Source organism: Centropristis striata, chromosome 13 (genome assembly GCF_030273125.1).
Source record: "Centropristis striata isolate RG_2023a ecotype Rhode Island chromosome 13, C.striata_1.0, whole genome shotgun sequence".
Classification (NCBI taxonomy): domain Eukaryota; kingdom Metazoa; phylum Chordata; class Actinopteri; order Perciformes; family Serranidae; genus Centropristis; species Centropristis striata.
The window spans coordinates 6,622,593-6,637,938 of record NC_081529.1 but is presented as its reverse complement, the minus strand read 5'-3'; the positions used below and the strand labels follow the sequence as shown (position 1 = coordinate 6,637,938).

The window sequence follows — 15,346 nt, the reverse complement described above, 5'->3', positions numbered from 1 at the left end:
TTCAAGAGAACACAACCTGCTCAGCAGCTTGTAAAGATAAACAAGTTTGTCATGCTAATTTAACTGATAAATCATATTAGCTATACGTTGCATTTACCATAGTTCCACTCCTGACTTACTAAGTCCTGACTGACTAATTTAATGTAATTATGGAAGAACATTTTGTTTCCACTTGATTTCCACTGAAAAAGAATTGGTTGCTGTCATTATATTGGCCGGCATGTAAAATAAGCTTGCAGTACAGTTTTAGCTGCCATTCATACATAGACACTTTCAGTGCTGGTGCATTGTTTTTCTTTTTCTGTGTTCTTTAATTGCTTTGAAAACGTTTTAGGAACAATACAGAGTGGAGCCAATGAAGATCCAATACCTGGCGTCACCATTCATTCTTTGTCTTCTTTTCTCCTTCTCTATCAAGCCTCCTCCATATCAACAGGATGTCCCTTCTAAACTACCCTGTTCCAGACTTAGATGTTACCTTGCAAGAAGTGAGCCGCGTCCTGCAGCTCACTTTAAGTCCTGACCTTTACCCAGAATTCAAAAGTACCCTGGAACAGCAGAAGGGGATCCTTCAAGAGGCCCAGCGAAAATTGGGAGCCATTGCTTCAGGCCAAGAGAACTGGGTGACGGAGCAGTTTAAAAGAGCTCTGCTGGCTTGTGCAGACCCGTTGCCCACCTCCACCACCCTTCCTGTTGTTCTTCTTCCTTCCAAAGCAAAAACATGTGACCAACTGGGAAGGGCAGCCGCTCTGCTCTGGGCAGCAGCAAAGCTGTACAGTGAGCCCATGTTACTGGAGGGCAATGTGCCAATGGAGCGCACACAGCAGTCTGAGGTATTCGCTGCCAGCCGCATTCCTGGAAGGAGTCAAGATGAGATTAAGGTGAGATTACTGGCAGGGCACTACTAGTGAGGTTCATCAAAGCAAGATGTAAATTAGAGATTTTAACTGATCGGTATGACAAGTCTGCTCTATTTCTAATCTGTAGCTCTGTTACTCCAGGTCTACCCAGGTAGCCTCCATGCCATCATCACCTGTGCTGGCGGAGTGTTCCCTGTTGACATACTGGTGCGTCCCAGCAATGGTGGGCCGGTTTTTGCTCTACCTTTCATTGACATCTACAACCAGCTGGCTCAGGTGATGGATCAACCCAGTGCAGGAAAACAGAATGATCCCTCACTCATCTGCAGCCTGTCGGCTCTGGATCGCAAAGTCTGGGCTGCCACCAGGGAAGAGATCCTGGGGCAAGGAGGGGACGCAGCAGCATCGCTGGGGCTGATGGAGAGTGCCGTGCTGACGCTCTGTCTGGAAGACTGCAACGCACCTTCTGAACTGGCTGATATCCTCAATGCAGTGAGGCTGGGAGGAGGAGGAGACGCTCCATGTCTGAGATACTATGACAAGGTATTGGACAGAATATGGATAAGGATTTTAAACCGCCAAACTAGCAAAATGTTTTGAGCTCAAAAACATTTGAGTAAATATGTAATAATTCAACAAATGAGACACATCAGTACGTTATGATTGCTATTTGAGGTGTTCAGAGGTCACTGATTTTCAATGAACCATAAATACAAACAAACCAATTTTTGAATTTTTTTTTTTTCACAGGTGGTGAACCTGGTGGTGTTCAAGGACAGCACAGCTGGGATGGTGTTTGAGCACAGTGCTGTGGATGGGATGGTGGCTGGGCTTGTTACTGAGCTTGTGTACAATCTGTCTGAGACTGTTGACTTAAACATTATTCATGCTGACACCGTGAATGGGTCGGTCACAGTAAACAATGTTAATTCTGCTTGCCCAGCTTCCCTATCATTCCCCTTGCAAGATGTAAATACCCCCAAACTGAGCCGTGACTTAAAAGCAACACACCCAGTTCTCACTTTTGATGTGTCCTCCTATCCTGATGTCTTTTCTACTCTCAGAGGGCAGAGGGGCCTCTTTCATGCTTGGATCAACTTCTCTTTGCAGCTTTCCCTGAGGCAGACTCTTGGGGAATCTGCTTCCAATCACATGCTTGTAACACCTACCCATATGCGCCACTACAAACATGGCCGTTGTGACCCGACTTACTCCCTCACCATGCATTCTCACAAGTTAGTAGGTGCCTTGGTATCTGGTATTGGCCCAGATAACACAATCCAATACACTGCCGACCTCCTACGCCTTTTCCATGTCGCATTTTTGGAGCATAAGAACCTCATCAGAAACACCAAAAGTGGTCGAGGAGTTGGGCCACACCTAGCTGCTTTGCGTCGATCGTTGCAGCCTGACAACCCACTGAAGAAGTACCTGGACCCCTTTGGATGTCCCTCTGTGTACCTCACAGGTACAGATCTGGTGGAGGGTGCGGAGTTGGGAGTAGGGAATGTGTATGCCCAAGATCAGCTGGCTGTAACCTACCTTGGGAAAAAAGACAAGGTTCGCATTGTGCTTAATGGGAAAGGGAGCTTTGCTCTGCAACTGGAGAAGCTTCAAGAAAGTCTGAAGATAAACCTGAAGTTAGTGATGGTTCTAGCTGTTAGATATGCCATTGCACACCAAATGGGAGCCCTGGAGCATCTACTGAATCTGGGTCAAACTGAGAAAATAAATGGAGAGACAAACCACTGTCCAAAAAGGCAAAACAATTGCAAAATCAATGTTGACTCCACCTCTGGCATGAACACAGACTACACTCTGGTGATCCATGGTGGCGCTGGAGAAGAAATGATGCTGAACCCTGAAGTGATTGGGGCTATTGAGTTTGCTCTCCAGACAGCCCTAACCCTTGGCTCCCAAGTGCTTCAACAAGGTGGCAGGAGTCTGGATGCAGTTCAGAAGTCAGTAGAAGCTCTGGAGGACTGCTTCCTGTTCAATGCAGGTAAAGGCTCAGTATTCAACAAAGATGGCAAAAATGAAATGGAAGCAACCATTGTGGATGGCAATGCAATGAGGTCAGGATCTGTTGCTTGTGTCCAAAGTGTGAAGAACCCAATAAAAGCAGCCAGATGTGTCATGGAGAAAAGCTCACATTCACTCATTGTGGGAGAAGGGGCTGAGGAGTTTCTGCAAGGGTTAGAGGAGAAGGAAAAACCTGTTGGGCCTGAGTATTTCTACACTGATATACGTCACAGAGAGTTAACTGCAAAACTCACTGCTGGAAATACCTCAAAAAACAATCACCCTCAGACAGTTGGAGCTGTGGCCTTGGATCGTTGGCATGGGTTGGCTGCTGCATCATCTACAGGTGGGGTAGTAGGAAAGCTGAAAGGGCGAGTTGGGGATACAGCAGTGGTAGGTGCAGGAATATATGCTGATGACAAGTTAGCCATTGCCTGCTCTGGAGATGGGGATGTATTTCTGAGACAATCAGTCGCACAGAAAATAGCCAGTCTCTACCATCACACAGGCTATAGCCTTAGGCAGGCATGCAGAGAAGTGATGTCTGAAAATCTAGATGGGATCTGTGCAGGAGTCATTGCTGTGGACACTAAAGGTGATGCCATCATTGAAACAAATGCTGGAGTGATGTTTGTGGCCTCAATGACTGATGGCATTTCACGAGTTGAGGTCCTCAGGCCCTTGAAGAGCTTTTCTGATGTCATCTGGGAAACTGATGAGCTGATTGCCTACCTGCATCCCAACCCCTGGACCCCTGGGACAACCATTCTGACGAGAAAAGCTCTTAGCGGGGCAAGCAGCGTCTTCCAGTTGGCTACACCTGATTTTGTGGCAATGCTACAAGGAGCTAGAGCTGTGTCAAGCTCGCTATGTGAGCGATTGGGAGTGCAGCGATGTGCCTTGGTTTTCAATCCAACCTCTGATCAGCCAGCACAAATCAGACTGCTCCCTCTTCATGGCCTAGAGCCAAAATGGCAGCCCCATCTTGCCAGTGAAGAGGAATTTCACTCTTACAACCCCGGCTACTGCACCTCAAGAAGTGGCCCACGCTGGGATGATGAGGCACTGTCCCAGGTTCAAGCCAAGATTAGAAACGGGCTGCCAACACCAAATGCCCCTTCTTGCTTTGACTTCTTTGGAGATGCTTCCAATGATAACCTGTTCAGTCGTATTGTACGTGGAGAGCAGCAGCAGTGGAGAGTGTGGGAAGACAGTGAGCATGTTGCCTTCCTGACACCGTACCCAAACAGTCCTGGACTAACTGTTGTGGTGCCACGCAAACAACTGTCCAGTGACATCTTCAAACTGGAGGAGTCTGACTACAAAGCACTGATCTTAGCCACCTACAAAGTTGCCAAACTACTGGAAGAGGGGATGAGAGCTCGAGGTGTTGCATTGATCTTCGAGGGCTTTGAGATTGACTATGCTCATGCCAAGCTGATCCCTCTGTTACCTTCACCAGATGGCACTAAACCAGCTAAGCTGCAACCAGAATGCTTCCAGAGCTACCCGGGATATGTGTCATCACTGGATGGCCCAGCTGCTGACCCTGCAGCCCTCAAAAAGATCCACTCCAAAATCACCCAGTCCAGGCCTCCTCATTCATGGCAGGACCCCGAGACTCACTCCACACTGGCCATCAAGAGCCAGTGGTATCGCAACCTGTTCCAGATTCAAAACACTCTTTTCCACAGCACAGTGGAATATTTCCACAGTTCCTGCCAGTACTCCTACGCTCTAACCCCTCTCACCACAGACACCATCTCCTCACCGATGGGCTTGGGATCTGACTCAGAGCCAGTTTCTGTCAACCTGCTGGGCCAGGACATCTACCTGGCTGACTCGATGCAATTTGTGCTTGAATACTTCCTTCGCTTCCAGGAGAACCTGCCGGGGACGTACTACATATCTCCCAGCTTCAGAGGGGAAGATCCGGATGCCACACACTTGAACCAGTTCTACCACGTGGAGTGTGAACTGCTGGGTGACATGGACAATGCCATTTCCATAGCAGAGGGATACCTGGCTTATCTCACCAAGGCCATGTTGAAGAAACACTCTGATATAATCCTCAACACTGCTGGGACCCTTACACATGTCAAAGCTATGCTGAGTAAGCTGGATGGGAAAACACCACTCCCAAGGATCCCATTAGACCAGGCCATTCCCATGATGCCCTCTGCTGACTGCTTAGAGTGGGTTCAAGATGGCCAGCCACACTTTGGAAGAAAGCTAACACGCAAAGGAGAGCATGTCCTGATAGAGAAATATGGTGGCGCTGTCTGGCTGACTGAGATGGACCATCTTGGAGTTCCCTTCTACCAGGCCTATGTGGAGGGCACTGGACGGTGCAAAGCCAAAGCTGCTGACCTGCTCCTGGGGCTGGGGGAGACTGTGGGTCTCGGTGAGCGTCATTCCACCCCTGAGATGGTGCAGGAGGCCCTCAGGCACCATGCAGTGCCAGAGCAGTCCTACAAATGGTACATTAGCATGCGGCAAGTGAAACCACTCCTCACCAGTGGATGGGGAATGGGGACGGAGCGCTATTTGTGCTGGCTGCTTCAGCATGATGACATCAGAGATATAAATATCATCCCTAGGATGAAAGGAATGAAGTACATGCCCTGATCTTAAGTACTCCACAGGTCTGCAGGCCATTAGATGTGATATACTGTAGTAATGGGGCAGAAGTGGAAAATATAATATAATTTAACATTAAAAAGCCTCAATCATCCAGACTTTGGGACTTTCATCCAACTTTGAGTGCCTTGTAATCGCCACCAATGATCTTTCCTGAACAGTCCATTGTTAGAGAAAACTGCCTACAGCCCTTAATCCTATCGAACCCGTGTACCCTTATGAGGAAAATGTTTAAATGTTTTTGTTTTGGTATTTCAAAATAACAAGTGACAGAAAATGATATTCAGGATATAATGTATATGGATACATTGTTCAGACTATGTGAGGACAACATGAAGAAACACATATGTTTGGTCATAAATGTTGCATTTTCATTCATGCAAGCAAGTTAATATTGTTAAGGTTATATTGTTCCTGATTGTATTTAAAGGACTTTTTAAAAGTTGTATGGATCATGTATCATTGCTCTTTTTTTAAAGAAGTAGTAAAAACTTTTGACAGATATCAGGCACCTGGTTGATGGATTCCTGACAAGGTCAATGGGACCTTTACCCAGGACCTCTGGGGAAAGGTCCCACAGCATAGCATCAGTCTGTCACCTAATTGACTTGGTGTTGAGTTAATAAATATCTTTTGATGCCACTTGATGATAACTGGGATGTTTTTCATTAAGAATGTACAAAATGTGCATCGAAATGTAATGTTCACATTTTTCCAGGGATTAAGAATGCCACACAGATCTTTCCACACAAGTGCAAATCCATGTTGCAACACAGAAGAAAACTCACAGAGTTGACTTCATGTTCAAAACTGACCCAGTATTTAAATAAATGCAATGTATTTATGAAGGATGAGAAATATTAACCTTAATAGATGTTTAAATATTGTTTGAATATTGACAATTCACCACAAATGGTAAGTGGGCTAAAGAAAATGGCTCAGCAGCATCATGAATGTGAGAAGCTCTGAAATTGTCGCCCAGAACACTGCAAGTTGTGTTGCTATGATGAATATTAACTGAAATGCATCAGTATGCCATCAGAAAGCATTTAATTAGGTGTATCAAAACTTTCTAGCACATTTATTGACCATTTACAAACACAGAAATTGTAGTATGCACAAGTATACCACTCACATTTTGTCCAGTAAACTACATTACCTAAATAAATAAAATACATCACGGGCAAAGTGGAGTACCACCCTGTATCAGATCAGTTCAGTAACAATATTTGGCAACATGCGATAGAAAGGCAGTGCAGGATGCTAAGTTTAGATTTCTTGTAGGATATAATTGATATTTCACATAAACTTTGCATAAGAACTTAAAAAGTAGTATTTTATCCTTGACTAACTCAGAAAAGAAAGATGACATTACCACTCTATTTTTTCCCCATCCTCACTTCATCTTGACTGGTTCATGCAATAGAGTAAACATTATCCCATACAAAGTCAGTGATAGAGAAACGCACAATTTGCATAATAAAGGCGTCTTGTAAATTCTAGACATTGCAAATAGACAATAGATAATAGATAATAGATCATTAGTATAGAAATAGCAGGTGTGGATTCAAATCACATGACTTGGACTCGAGTCACAAATTTGAAACTTGACTTAAATCAAATTGCAACTGGACTTTGTCATCAATAACTTGAGTCAGCCCTACTTTTTTCCCATGATTTTCATGATGATAGTTGCACTTGTTTTAACAAAGAAATACACATTTCTAAAAGCATTCACGATTTTGGACATTAAATATAATATTAGTATGGTGTTAAAATGGCAATACATTTAAGGGAAAAGTGCATTATGACTTGTTTTGGACTCAAAAGTCAATGTGTAGGACTTGGGACTTACCTGTAACTTGCAAAATATAGCATAAAAGTAGAGTTACAATAAATTAAGCACACAAAATTATAAAATGAAAAACCATCTTGATATTATTGTAGTCCATTGTACTGACTATATTGTAACAAAATCGCAGTAACCCCTTTTATACGGTCTATGAGTCACCCGGATGTAGTATTTGACTCCTAATTGTTTCCGGTTATAACTGTCGATTGTGACCCCGGCTTGAACAGAGCCCTGCCTCTGTCTGAAGATATAATCTTTGGTCTAATTTCTGAAACGTAGGTCTAAGCGGGTTTCCTTTCTGCTGTGTGTACTTGTGTTTTGCTCCCGCTTTGCCCCCTGCACTTTGTGTGTGTGTGTGTCTAGTCGGAAGGGCTGGCTGAAGGTAAGGTCAGCGCTTTCTTAGCCTAATAGCTAGTTAGCGTGTTAAGCTAACGTGCTAGTCAAGAGTGAGCAAGTGTGTGACTTTCCATTGAGCCAGCCATTTTCTGAAGACAATTGAAACCCTCGGTAGATTACACTGCAATTATTTCCCAGTCTGCAGAGACAATGTTCACATAGTACCAGTCGCTGTGTATGTGTGTAGCTAAGTGGTCACATTTGAATGGTTGCTAACTTTAGCGAGCGTTAACGTTACAGTCTCTACATGCTTACACTGCACCAGTCATGTTGTTGAATGTGACCCCTTAGTGCTACAGATGTAATATAAACCAGCAAAGGTAGTTCTGACTTCTGATTTTATACAGGCGGCGTGCTCTTACAGGTACATTTAAACTGTTACATAGTTTCTCTAAGGCAAAGGCAGATTGATCAAAACCATTGCTGCACTGGTTATGGATGAACTGTGGAGTAGTGCTGACTTTTTGCATCCTTAAATACTTTTAATAACCCACAACAGAGTGATTACTAGCCACGAGTGAAAGGCAGATAGCTTTCACTGGTAGCCTTCCAAGTGCAAGACATAAACAGATTAAATTAATGAATCTCTGCAAACTTTCTCCACCCATTCTCTCGGACAGTGACTCCACATTATTTCACTTTCCAGTTATATCCTTCCATAAGCATTGAGCCAGTGATGACAAGAGTCATTTTTGCTTTGTCATCCTATTTGCTCATGTCGTAAAAAATGATGCAACTTTGCTGTCTGTCAACATAGGCTACATCTATGGTAATAGACTTTATACAGTCTATGGTTAATACCAGTCCCTTCTAAGCTTGTCACAAAATCTTTAACCTCAACCTACTATAAAAAATGACACTGGTGCCTTTTTCAATACCACTCAAGTACACATTATAGAATATATATATATATTTTTTTTAATTACAAACTTGCACACAGTGGCGCTACAGCTTGAGGACCACTTCATTTTCTGCTTGTTGGATCTGTGCAGCCAGAAAATATGATTGTCAATCAGTTGTTTTTTTTTAAATAGCCTTGATAACTTCTACTCTCCTTTCCTCCAGGTCCCAGGGTGTCCCCCCTCTCCATGTGTGTTCCCTGATGGGCGGCTGGTCTCGAAGTGCCGTGCTGGAGCTGTACCGGGCGCTGCTCCGTGCAGGGCGCCACCTTCAGTACACCGACCGCAACTACTATCGCCGTGCCGTGGCTCGCGAGTTTCGCCGCTGCCAAGCCTTGACAATACCTGAAGATAAGGAGGACGCACTGAAGAGGGGCCAGTTCTTCCTCAACAGCCGATTGGGTGGTCTTATGTAGGGAGAAGGGGTCACGTGTCGTCTGGAGGTGGGTTAAAGGTCGTCTGGAGGTGTATTTCCAAGGTGGGTTTGCAAATGAAGTAATCTTTTAGTCAGCACTGAAAATGTTTAGTTGTCATACACTATTGTGGGGGATAAGATAGGGCTAAAGATCACAGGTCAGGACTAGTACAATGTTGGGTGTGGCTATTTATAGATTCTCCTTCTGTAGACTCAATATAAGTTCAGCAACAGAACAAACAAAAGGACTTTTTCTGTCCCCATCCTCTTTGTCTTACTCTCTGTCTTCGTATTCAGTGGTAGGATGGCGGGGGTGAATGGAGACCGTAAAGGGAAGAAAGATGACAATGGGATTGGCACAGCCATTGACTTCATGCTTTCCAATGCCAAGCTTGTGCTGGGAGTGGGAGGAGCAGCCATGCTCGGCATTGCAACACTTGCTGTCAAAAGAGTAAGCAGTTTATTTCCAACTTTTCATTTTCTCCACATCCTTCATTCTCATGTATGATGGACAAAAAAAGTCTCTTACTTTAGCACCCATACCAACAATATGCACACAATTCTTTGTTGCAGATGTATGACCGTGCCATGAGTGCTCCCTCCAGCCCCACTAATATGGAGCCGTCAGGGAAGAGAAGCTGGGAGGAGCCCGCCTGGATGGGTTCGTCACCTCGGGTACTTAACCATGACATGAAGTCAGGAGTTAGCAGGTCTCTGCAGTCTCTGCCCACTTCCTCACATGCTTTTGAACCAGGTGAGAAAACAGTCCCCTTTAAAATTTCAATAAAATGTGTCAAGCCATTGCCTCAATGTCTTTTTCATGTTATATTGTGCAGTGTTGATCAGCCCATATTTTGGCTCAGCCATCTTGTCTATTTATCTGTTGACAGTCAGCCTGTTTGGAGGATTCTTACTCTTTCTTTACAGTGGGTGCAGTAGTTAGTCAGCCAGCTGTTTGATATTAGTTTGTAATGGTGTAGTTAAACCTGATGTCATAATTTCTCAGATACTGTAGAAGCCCTGTAAGTAGTATTTTTAGATTCATATTTAAAAACACACACATGCCTCTCTTGTCTTCCCTCCCCTTCAAAAATGATTATTTGAAAAGGAGGAAGAGGGAAGATTAAAAAAACACTCTCTTGCATATACACAAAGACATTTTGCACAATATATATTTTAGCTTTAAATTTCCTCTGATCTCCTCAGACTGTCTGCGGAGGGCTTTGGGTCGAGCTGCTGTGGGAGGTGGCGGTGCCACTCAGTCCGACATGCAGCGTGCCAGAATGCGTCTGTCGCTGCAGGAACATCTGTGGGAGTTCTACCAAAATAATGTCAACATCCCTGCTGACGAGCAGGCTGTGGCAAGGAGGGCAGCGCTGGACATCTGTGCCGAACTCCGAGTGTTCCTTCACGCCAAACTGCCTGACATGCCGCTCAGAGAGATGTACCTGAGTGGCAGTCTGTATGATGACCTGCAGGTAAGAAGTTACTAAATCCTCCTACTATTTGACAGTTTTAAGTTTAGCTTGAGACGAATATTCAACTTTACGTCTGTCTTTCCATCACAGTTTGTTTTTATAGTAAGGTCATTTTAAAAAGATTTGGTCTGATCACCGTTTCCAAACCTTCTCCTGGAGTACCACTTGTCTAGCATGTTTTTAAATTTCTCCCTGCTCCGACAATGCTTAAAAAGATCAACTCCTTACTAAGCGGCTTCAGGACTTCAATTTATCAGTCATTGTTAGGATTGGGCTTCTCCTGCACCCCAAAATTAAAGAATATAGTAATTTTCATCATCATTTTTAGTTGGATTTCTTAATCTCTAAGGGACACTGATAATGTTTTATTCTTACTGTGAATATAATAATAATAATAATTTATTATTATTATATTTAATTTCCATACATGTATTTTCATTTCGAAAAGAAGACCGTCTCAACTATCCTGGGCTGTTTCAATGGATTTACCATAAGTTATAATAACTTATAAATAAATAAATAAATAAATATAAATAACATACCACAAGTTTAAACTTTAGCTGCAGCTTGTGTGTCTACGGAGATGTGACGGCTGGTGGTGCTCCTCTCTTTCAAAGAACTTAAATATTTTTTGACTGCTTTTATTTCTTTCTTTTTTGTTAGACAGTGTTCAGTTCTTGGGAGCGTGCTCTGCTGCAGCTGTGTACGCTTTAGCTGAAACAAATGACGCAGTGTCTTTGAAAGATAAATACATTGCCATGCTTTCTTTAGTTTTATCTCCTTCCTTCATCTTTTAGGTGGTGACAGCGGACCACGCCCAGCTCATGGTGCCTCTTATCTTGGAGAAGAACCTGTGGTCGTCCATCCCCGGGGAGGACACCATCATGAATGTCCCAGGTTTCTGGCTCGTCCGCAGGGAGAATTTGGAGTATTTCCCGCGGAACAGCAGCTACTGGGACCGCTGCATGGTCGGAGGCTACCTCTCCCCTAAATCAGTCCTCGAGGTCTTTGACAAGCTGGTGGCTGGCTCCATCAACTGGCCAGCTATAGGGAGCGTCCTCGACTACATCATTCGTCCTGTTGTTCCCTCAGAAACACTGACCCTGGAGGTGCAGTACGAGACAGACCGGAAACTCTACGTGGACTTCCTGCCCTTGCTTGTGATGGAGGACGCAACCTCGCTGATCGCCAAACCACATCGGCTCGCCGCGGAGCGCCATGAAAACCTTTGGCGGCAGAGCTTTCGCGTGGCAGAGACGGCACGACTCAGGGCTCTGGACCAGGAGGACGGAGGCTGCCGATGCGCCTGCCTCAAGCTGGCGAAGGCAGTGTGCAAGCTCAACCCCGCCCTTAACCGGCTCAACGCCAGCCAGCTCACCAATGCCATCTTGTTGCTGTGCGAAAAAGAAGGCGACTGGACCCAGGAGGCGCTGGCCGACCGCTTCCTCCAGCTGCTGCGAGCGCTAGTGGGACACCTAGAGGCCGGGAGGCTGCCGTGCGCCCTCAGCCCTAAAGTGAACTTATTCTGTGAGCTGACTGAACATGAAGTGGACGAGCTGGGCTACACGCTCTACTGCGCCCTCTCAGATCCAGAGGGGCTGCTGAGGACTGCTGTGGCTCAGCCGCCACATCCCTGACAACCTCGTATAAGAACGTCACCGCATAGCAACATGGATTTGAAATGTGAGCCACTTTTTGTGGGAAATGACCTCGAGCCATAATGAGGTTTCAAGGGGGGGAAAAAAACAACTGCATGGAATCATCAGCTCTCTTGAAACAGTCTTAGATGCCATCAGTGAGAAAAAAAGTGATACACACTGTAGCAGATATGTAATGTTGAGATCTCGACATGAAAGCTGTCCTGCAAATACTATTTTAATCTCAGATGAAAGTGACCGCTCATGGCTCTCACTAAAGCCATTGTATTAATGAAGTAAAGAGTAGACATGCTGTTAGGGCCTCATACCTTACGATGGAGAGACTGCACTCTGCATTGGTCGCTCCATCTCAGAATAGGAAGGGAAGTCAATGTGTATATCTGCATCCTATTCAAGCTCTTTTTAACTTGTTGGCGGGTCACTGTGGGAGTAAATGTTGTTTACTCTGTTCTGAGATGGGTCCATGAGTGTAATGCTGATTGTGTGTATGCCAACTCAAAAGCTAATAAATTGTTGAGAGTAAGAGAGACAAGCTAACTGTCTTTTCATGCTCCCTTTTATTATCACAAGGAATATTAAATACTGCTAGTGTTTGATAGAGAGAACTTCATTAATACAGTGGCTGCAGTGTTCAAGATGTATGCTTTCCAAGGATCTATGTAAACAAACATTAGGCTGTGATTGGAATGTGTGCAGCTTGCATGTGTTATCTACCTATCCTCTAAGGTGAATACACACATATACATTATATGTTGATGTCTATTTGTAATATTTCTAACTCAAGTCATTCAACCATGAAGCTGATGGGAAGTTAAATATACATCACCAAATTGAACATTCGACCATTTATGGAATTGTGAAGTTTCTGATTCGTTGGTGACCATGACGTTCAAACAATATAGTACCACCATTTTGTCATACCCTTATTTTGGCGAGAACGGAAAATGTTTCAATGTGACTGTTTGCAATACAGAGCTGCTCTTTGTTTGTTATGAAAAGGTTTCTTCTTCACTCTCACATTTGTTGCTTTGGTGCACAGGTCTGATATGCTTTAATCATCTTTTTTAATCTTACAAGACCATCACGTGTTATGGTCACACTTTATAATGACCATTATTTAAAAAAGGTGTAGTGATTTGTTAAACTTGCGTTATTATACTGGTAATAATGAAAAAATTAGGTTGACTAATTATTAGTAATGCTATAATGTAGTTTATTCAACAGTTTATTGAGCACTTATTAGAACATTTCATTTACTATATTAAGTCTTTTGTTAATCATTTCCAAATTGTCAGCCTTAAAGGAATGTGTCAAAAAACATCTGTAAATATTACATAAATAGATGGACCAGACAGTTGTAACACTTTCAGGGTAAGTAATTTTTTTGTAAACCGAATAATTATTTGCATTATAAAGTTGCAACTAGTGCCTATAATACCCATTATATTGTTAATAAATATTTCTATTTTATAAAGATATTATCTGGGTCCAAATAATCATGTTTATAGATAGCCAATTAAATATTTAATGAGGCCAAATGAATGTATCTTGATTCTTCATAAACCTTTTAATTATAAGTTTGTTGCAACTTTATAATAGCAAACTTAAGTCTGTATATATGGTTTACAAACTAATTTATAATTGATCATGATATATATTTTACTGATATCTAATCCATCTATTTTGTAATGTTAATAGATGAAATTATTAAATGTAATTTGGTAGACATGAAATACTATGGTATATAAAATGTTATATGTGCAACAATCTGTTAAATGAACAAATTATAGTTTTACAAGTAATTAGGAAAGTATTAATTATTTCATCGTAAAAACGGTAAAATAACTTAAATAAGGAAATTAAATGATCATTATTAATAATTATAACGTGACACCCTGGTGATTTTTGCACTGTCAAAATGTTACAAAGTTGGTCAAACGTGTCTTGGCAGGACATGCTTTTGTCTAAGTTTTTTTTTTGTTGCTTTAATTTAAATTCCAGTTCAGATCCTCTGTCCTTAGCGTCATTCCCTTCAGTACTGGACATTACCCACAACACCCTGCAGTAAACATGGTACTAACGTTTGTCATTAGGTGAATTAGTCTCAGTATTAACTTCCTGGCCTGATTGCAGTCAGAGCATGGAGCTCGTTACCTCTGTAGTTCTGTATTTGTGTCCACATTAAACCCTGATTAACGTATGGGTGCCCGGTCTGTCTAGAGTAGGAAGCCAGACATGGATTAGTGCAGTATACTAGGCCACAGGCCAGTTCTGGTCCTGTACATGAAGAGTACCAACAACATATGATCTGTGCTGCCTGGCAGGTGTATATAAATAGATTACAGGTGCTAATCTCTTTAAGATCATGATCAGATTGAGAGGGATCTGTCTGCGGATCCACAAGCAGCTTTAATAGCCGAGGTTCCTGATGCTAGACTGGACTGCGACTCTGTGCAGGTGAAAGTAGGTGGAGTCACCACAACAATAGCTGCCACACTGTCAAGTTTGTGTCTCTAAATGACTACCCAAAATAATCACATGGTTGCTTTTTGTTCTCACTTTTAGCCTTAGAATGGAGAAAAAAAAATGCAGTGATATAGAGCAGGTGTCCTCTCGATCCCCACGGTTTGTATCGTGTACAATATGGAGGGATTCAGGTTTATAGTTCTGTTGTGCATTCAATTAATAATCGTCATCCAGATAACGGAGAAACAGGTGAATATTTTTGTATTTATTGTACATTTGTAACCAAAAAGAGCCGATTATTTATTTGCATTCAACTCAACATGTAAAGTATCACTTCTCGTGCTTCATTAAGTGCTTTGTTCTGGATGTACCGATATAAAATTAATCCACAGTCTTTTTTTGCATATTAAGCGTCTTCCTTTGCAGACCAAGTTTATGCTACGACTTACTGCTGTGCTGAAGGAGAGGGGAGTCACTGTGCCACATTTGTAATATTGTAAAACAAAAACCCAAAGTAGATCACTACCTCTACCTTGTGGAGTTCATACTAGCCATATGCTTTGTTGCATGCTGTGTATTTTCCCCCAGCTTTTTTTTTTTTTTTTTTAGTTCAGCTCTGGAGTTGAACGTTGCAGCACTTTGTATACTTCATTAAACGTT

At 42.9% G+C, this 15,346-nt stretch overlaps 3 protein-coding genes across 3 annotated transcripts; all 3 read left to right on the top strand.

Annotated features, from left to right (window-relative positions):
* The first annotated feature begins 1,277 nt into the window (after positions 1 to 1,277).
* On the top strand, positions 1,278 to 5,510 carry LOC131982810 (uncharacterized). The gene is made up of 3 exons (XM_059347431.1): positions 1,278 to 1,403; positions 1,611 to 1,765; positions 1,925 to 5,510. Exons 1-3 carry the CDS (start codon positions 1,278 to 1,280, stop codon positions 5,508 to 5,510), a joined length of 3,867 nt encoding a protein of 1,288 aa, XP_059203414.1.
* A 2,048-nt stretch (positions 5,511 to 7,558) lies between these two features.
* Positions 7,559 to 9,085, top strand: LOC131983158 (mitochondrial ribosome and complex I assembly factor AltMIEF1-like). Its single transcript, XM_059347795.1, has 2 exons — positions 7,559 to 7,649; positions 8,836 to 9,085. The coding sequence occupies exon 2, from the start codon at positions 8,873 to 8,875 to the stop codon at positions 9,083 to 9,085; it is 213 nt and encodes a 70-aa protein (XP_059203778.1). The 5' UTR covers positions 7,559 to 7,649; positions 8,836 to 8,872.
* mief1 (mitochondrial elongation factor 1) lies at positions 9,012 to 12,757 on the top strand. The gene is made up of 5 exons (XM_059347793.1): positions 9,012 to 9,147; positions 9,382 to 9,535; positions 9,658 to 9,838; positions 10,291 to 10,562; positions 11,360 to 12,757. The coding sequence occupies exons 2-5, from the start codon at positions 9,389 to 9,391 to the stop codon at positions 12,197 to 12,199; spliced, it is 1,440 nt and encodes a 479-aa protein (XP_059203776.1). The 5' UTR covers positions 9,012 to 9,147; positions 9,382 to 9,388; the 3' UTR covers positions 12,200 to 12,757.
* Positions 12,758 to 15,346: the final 2,589 nt, after the last annotated feature.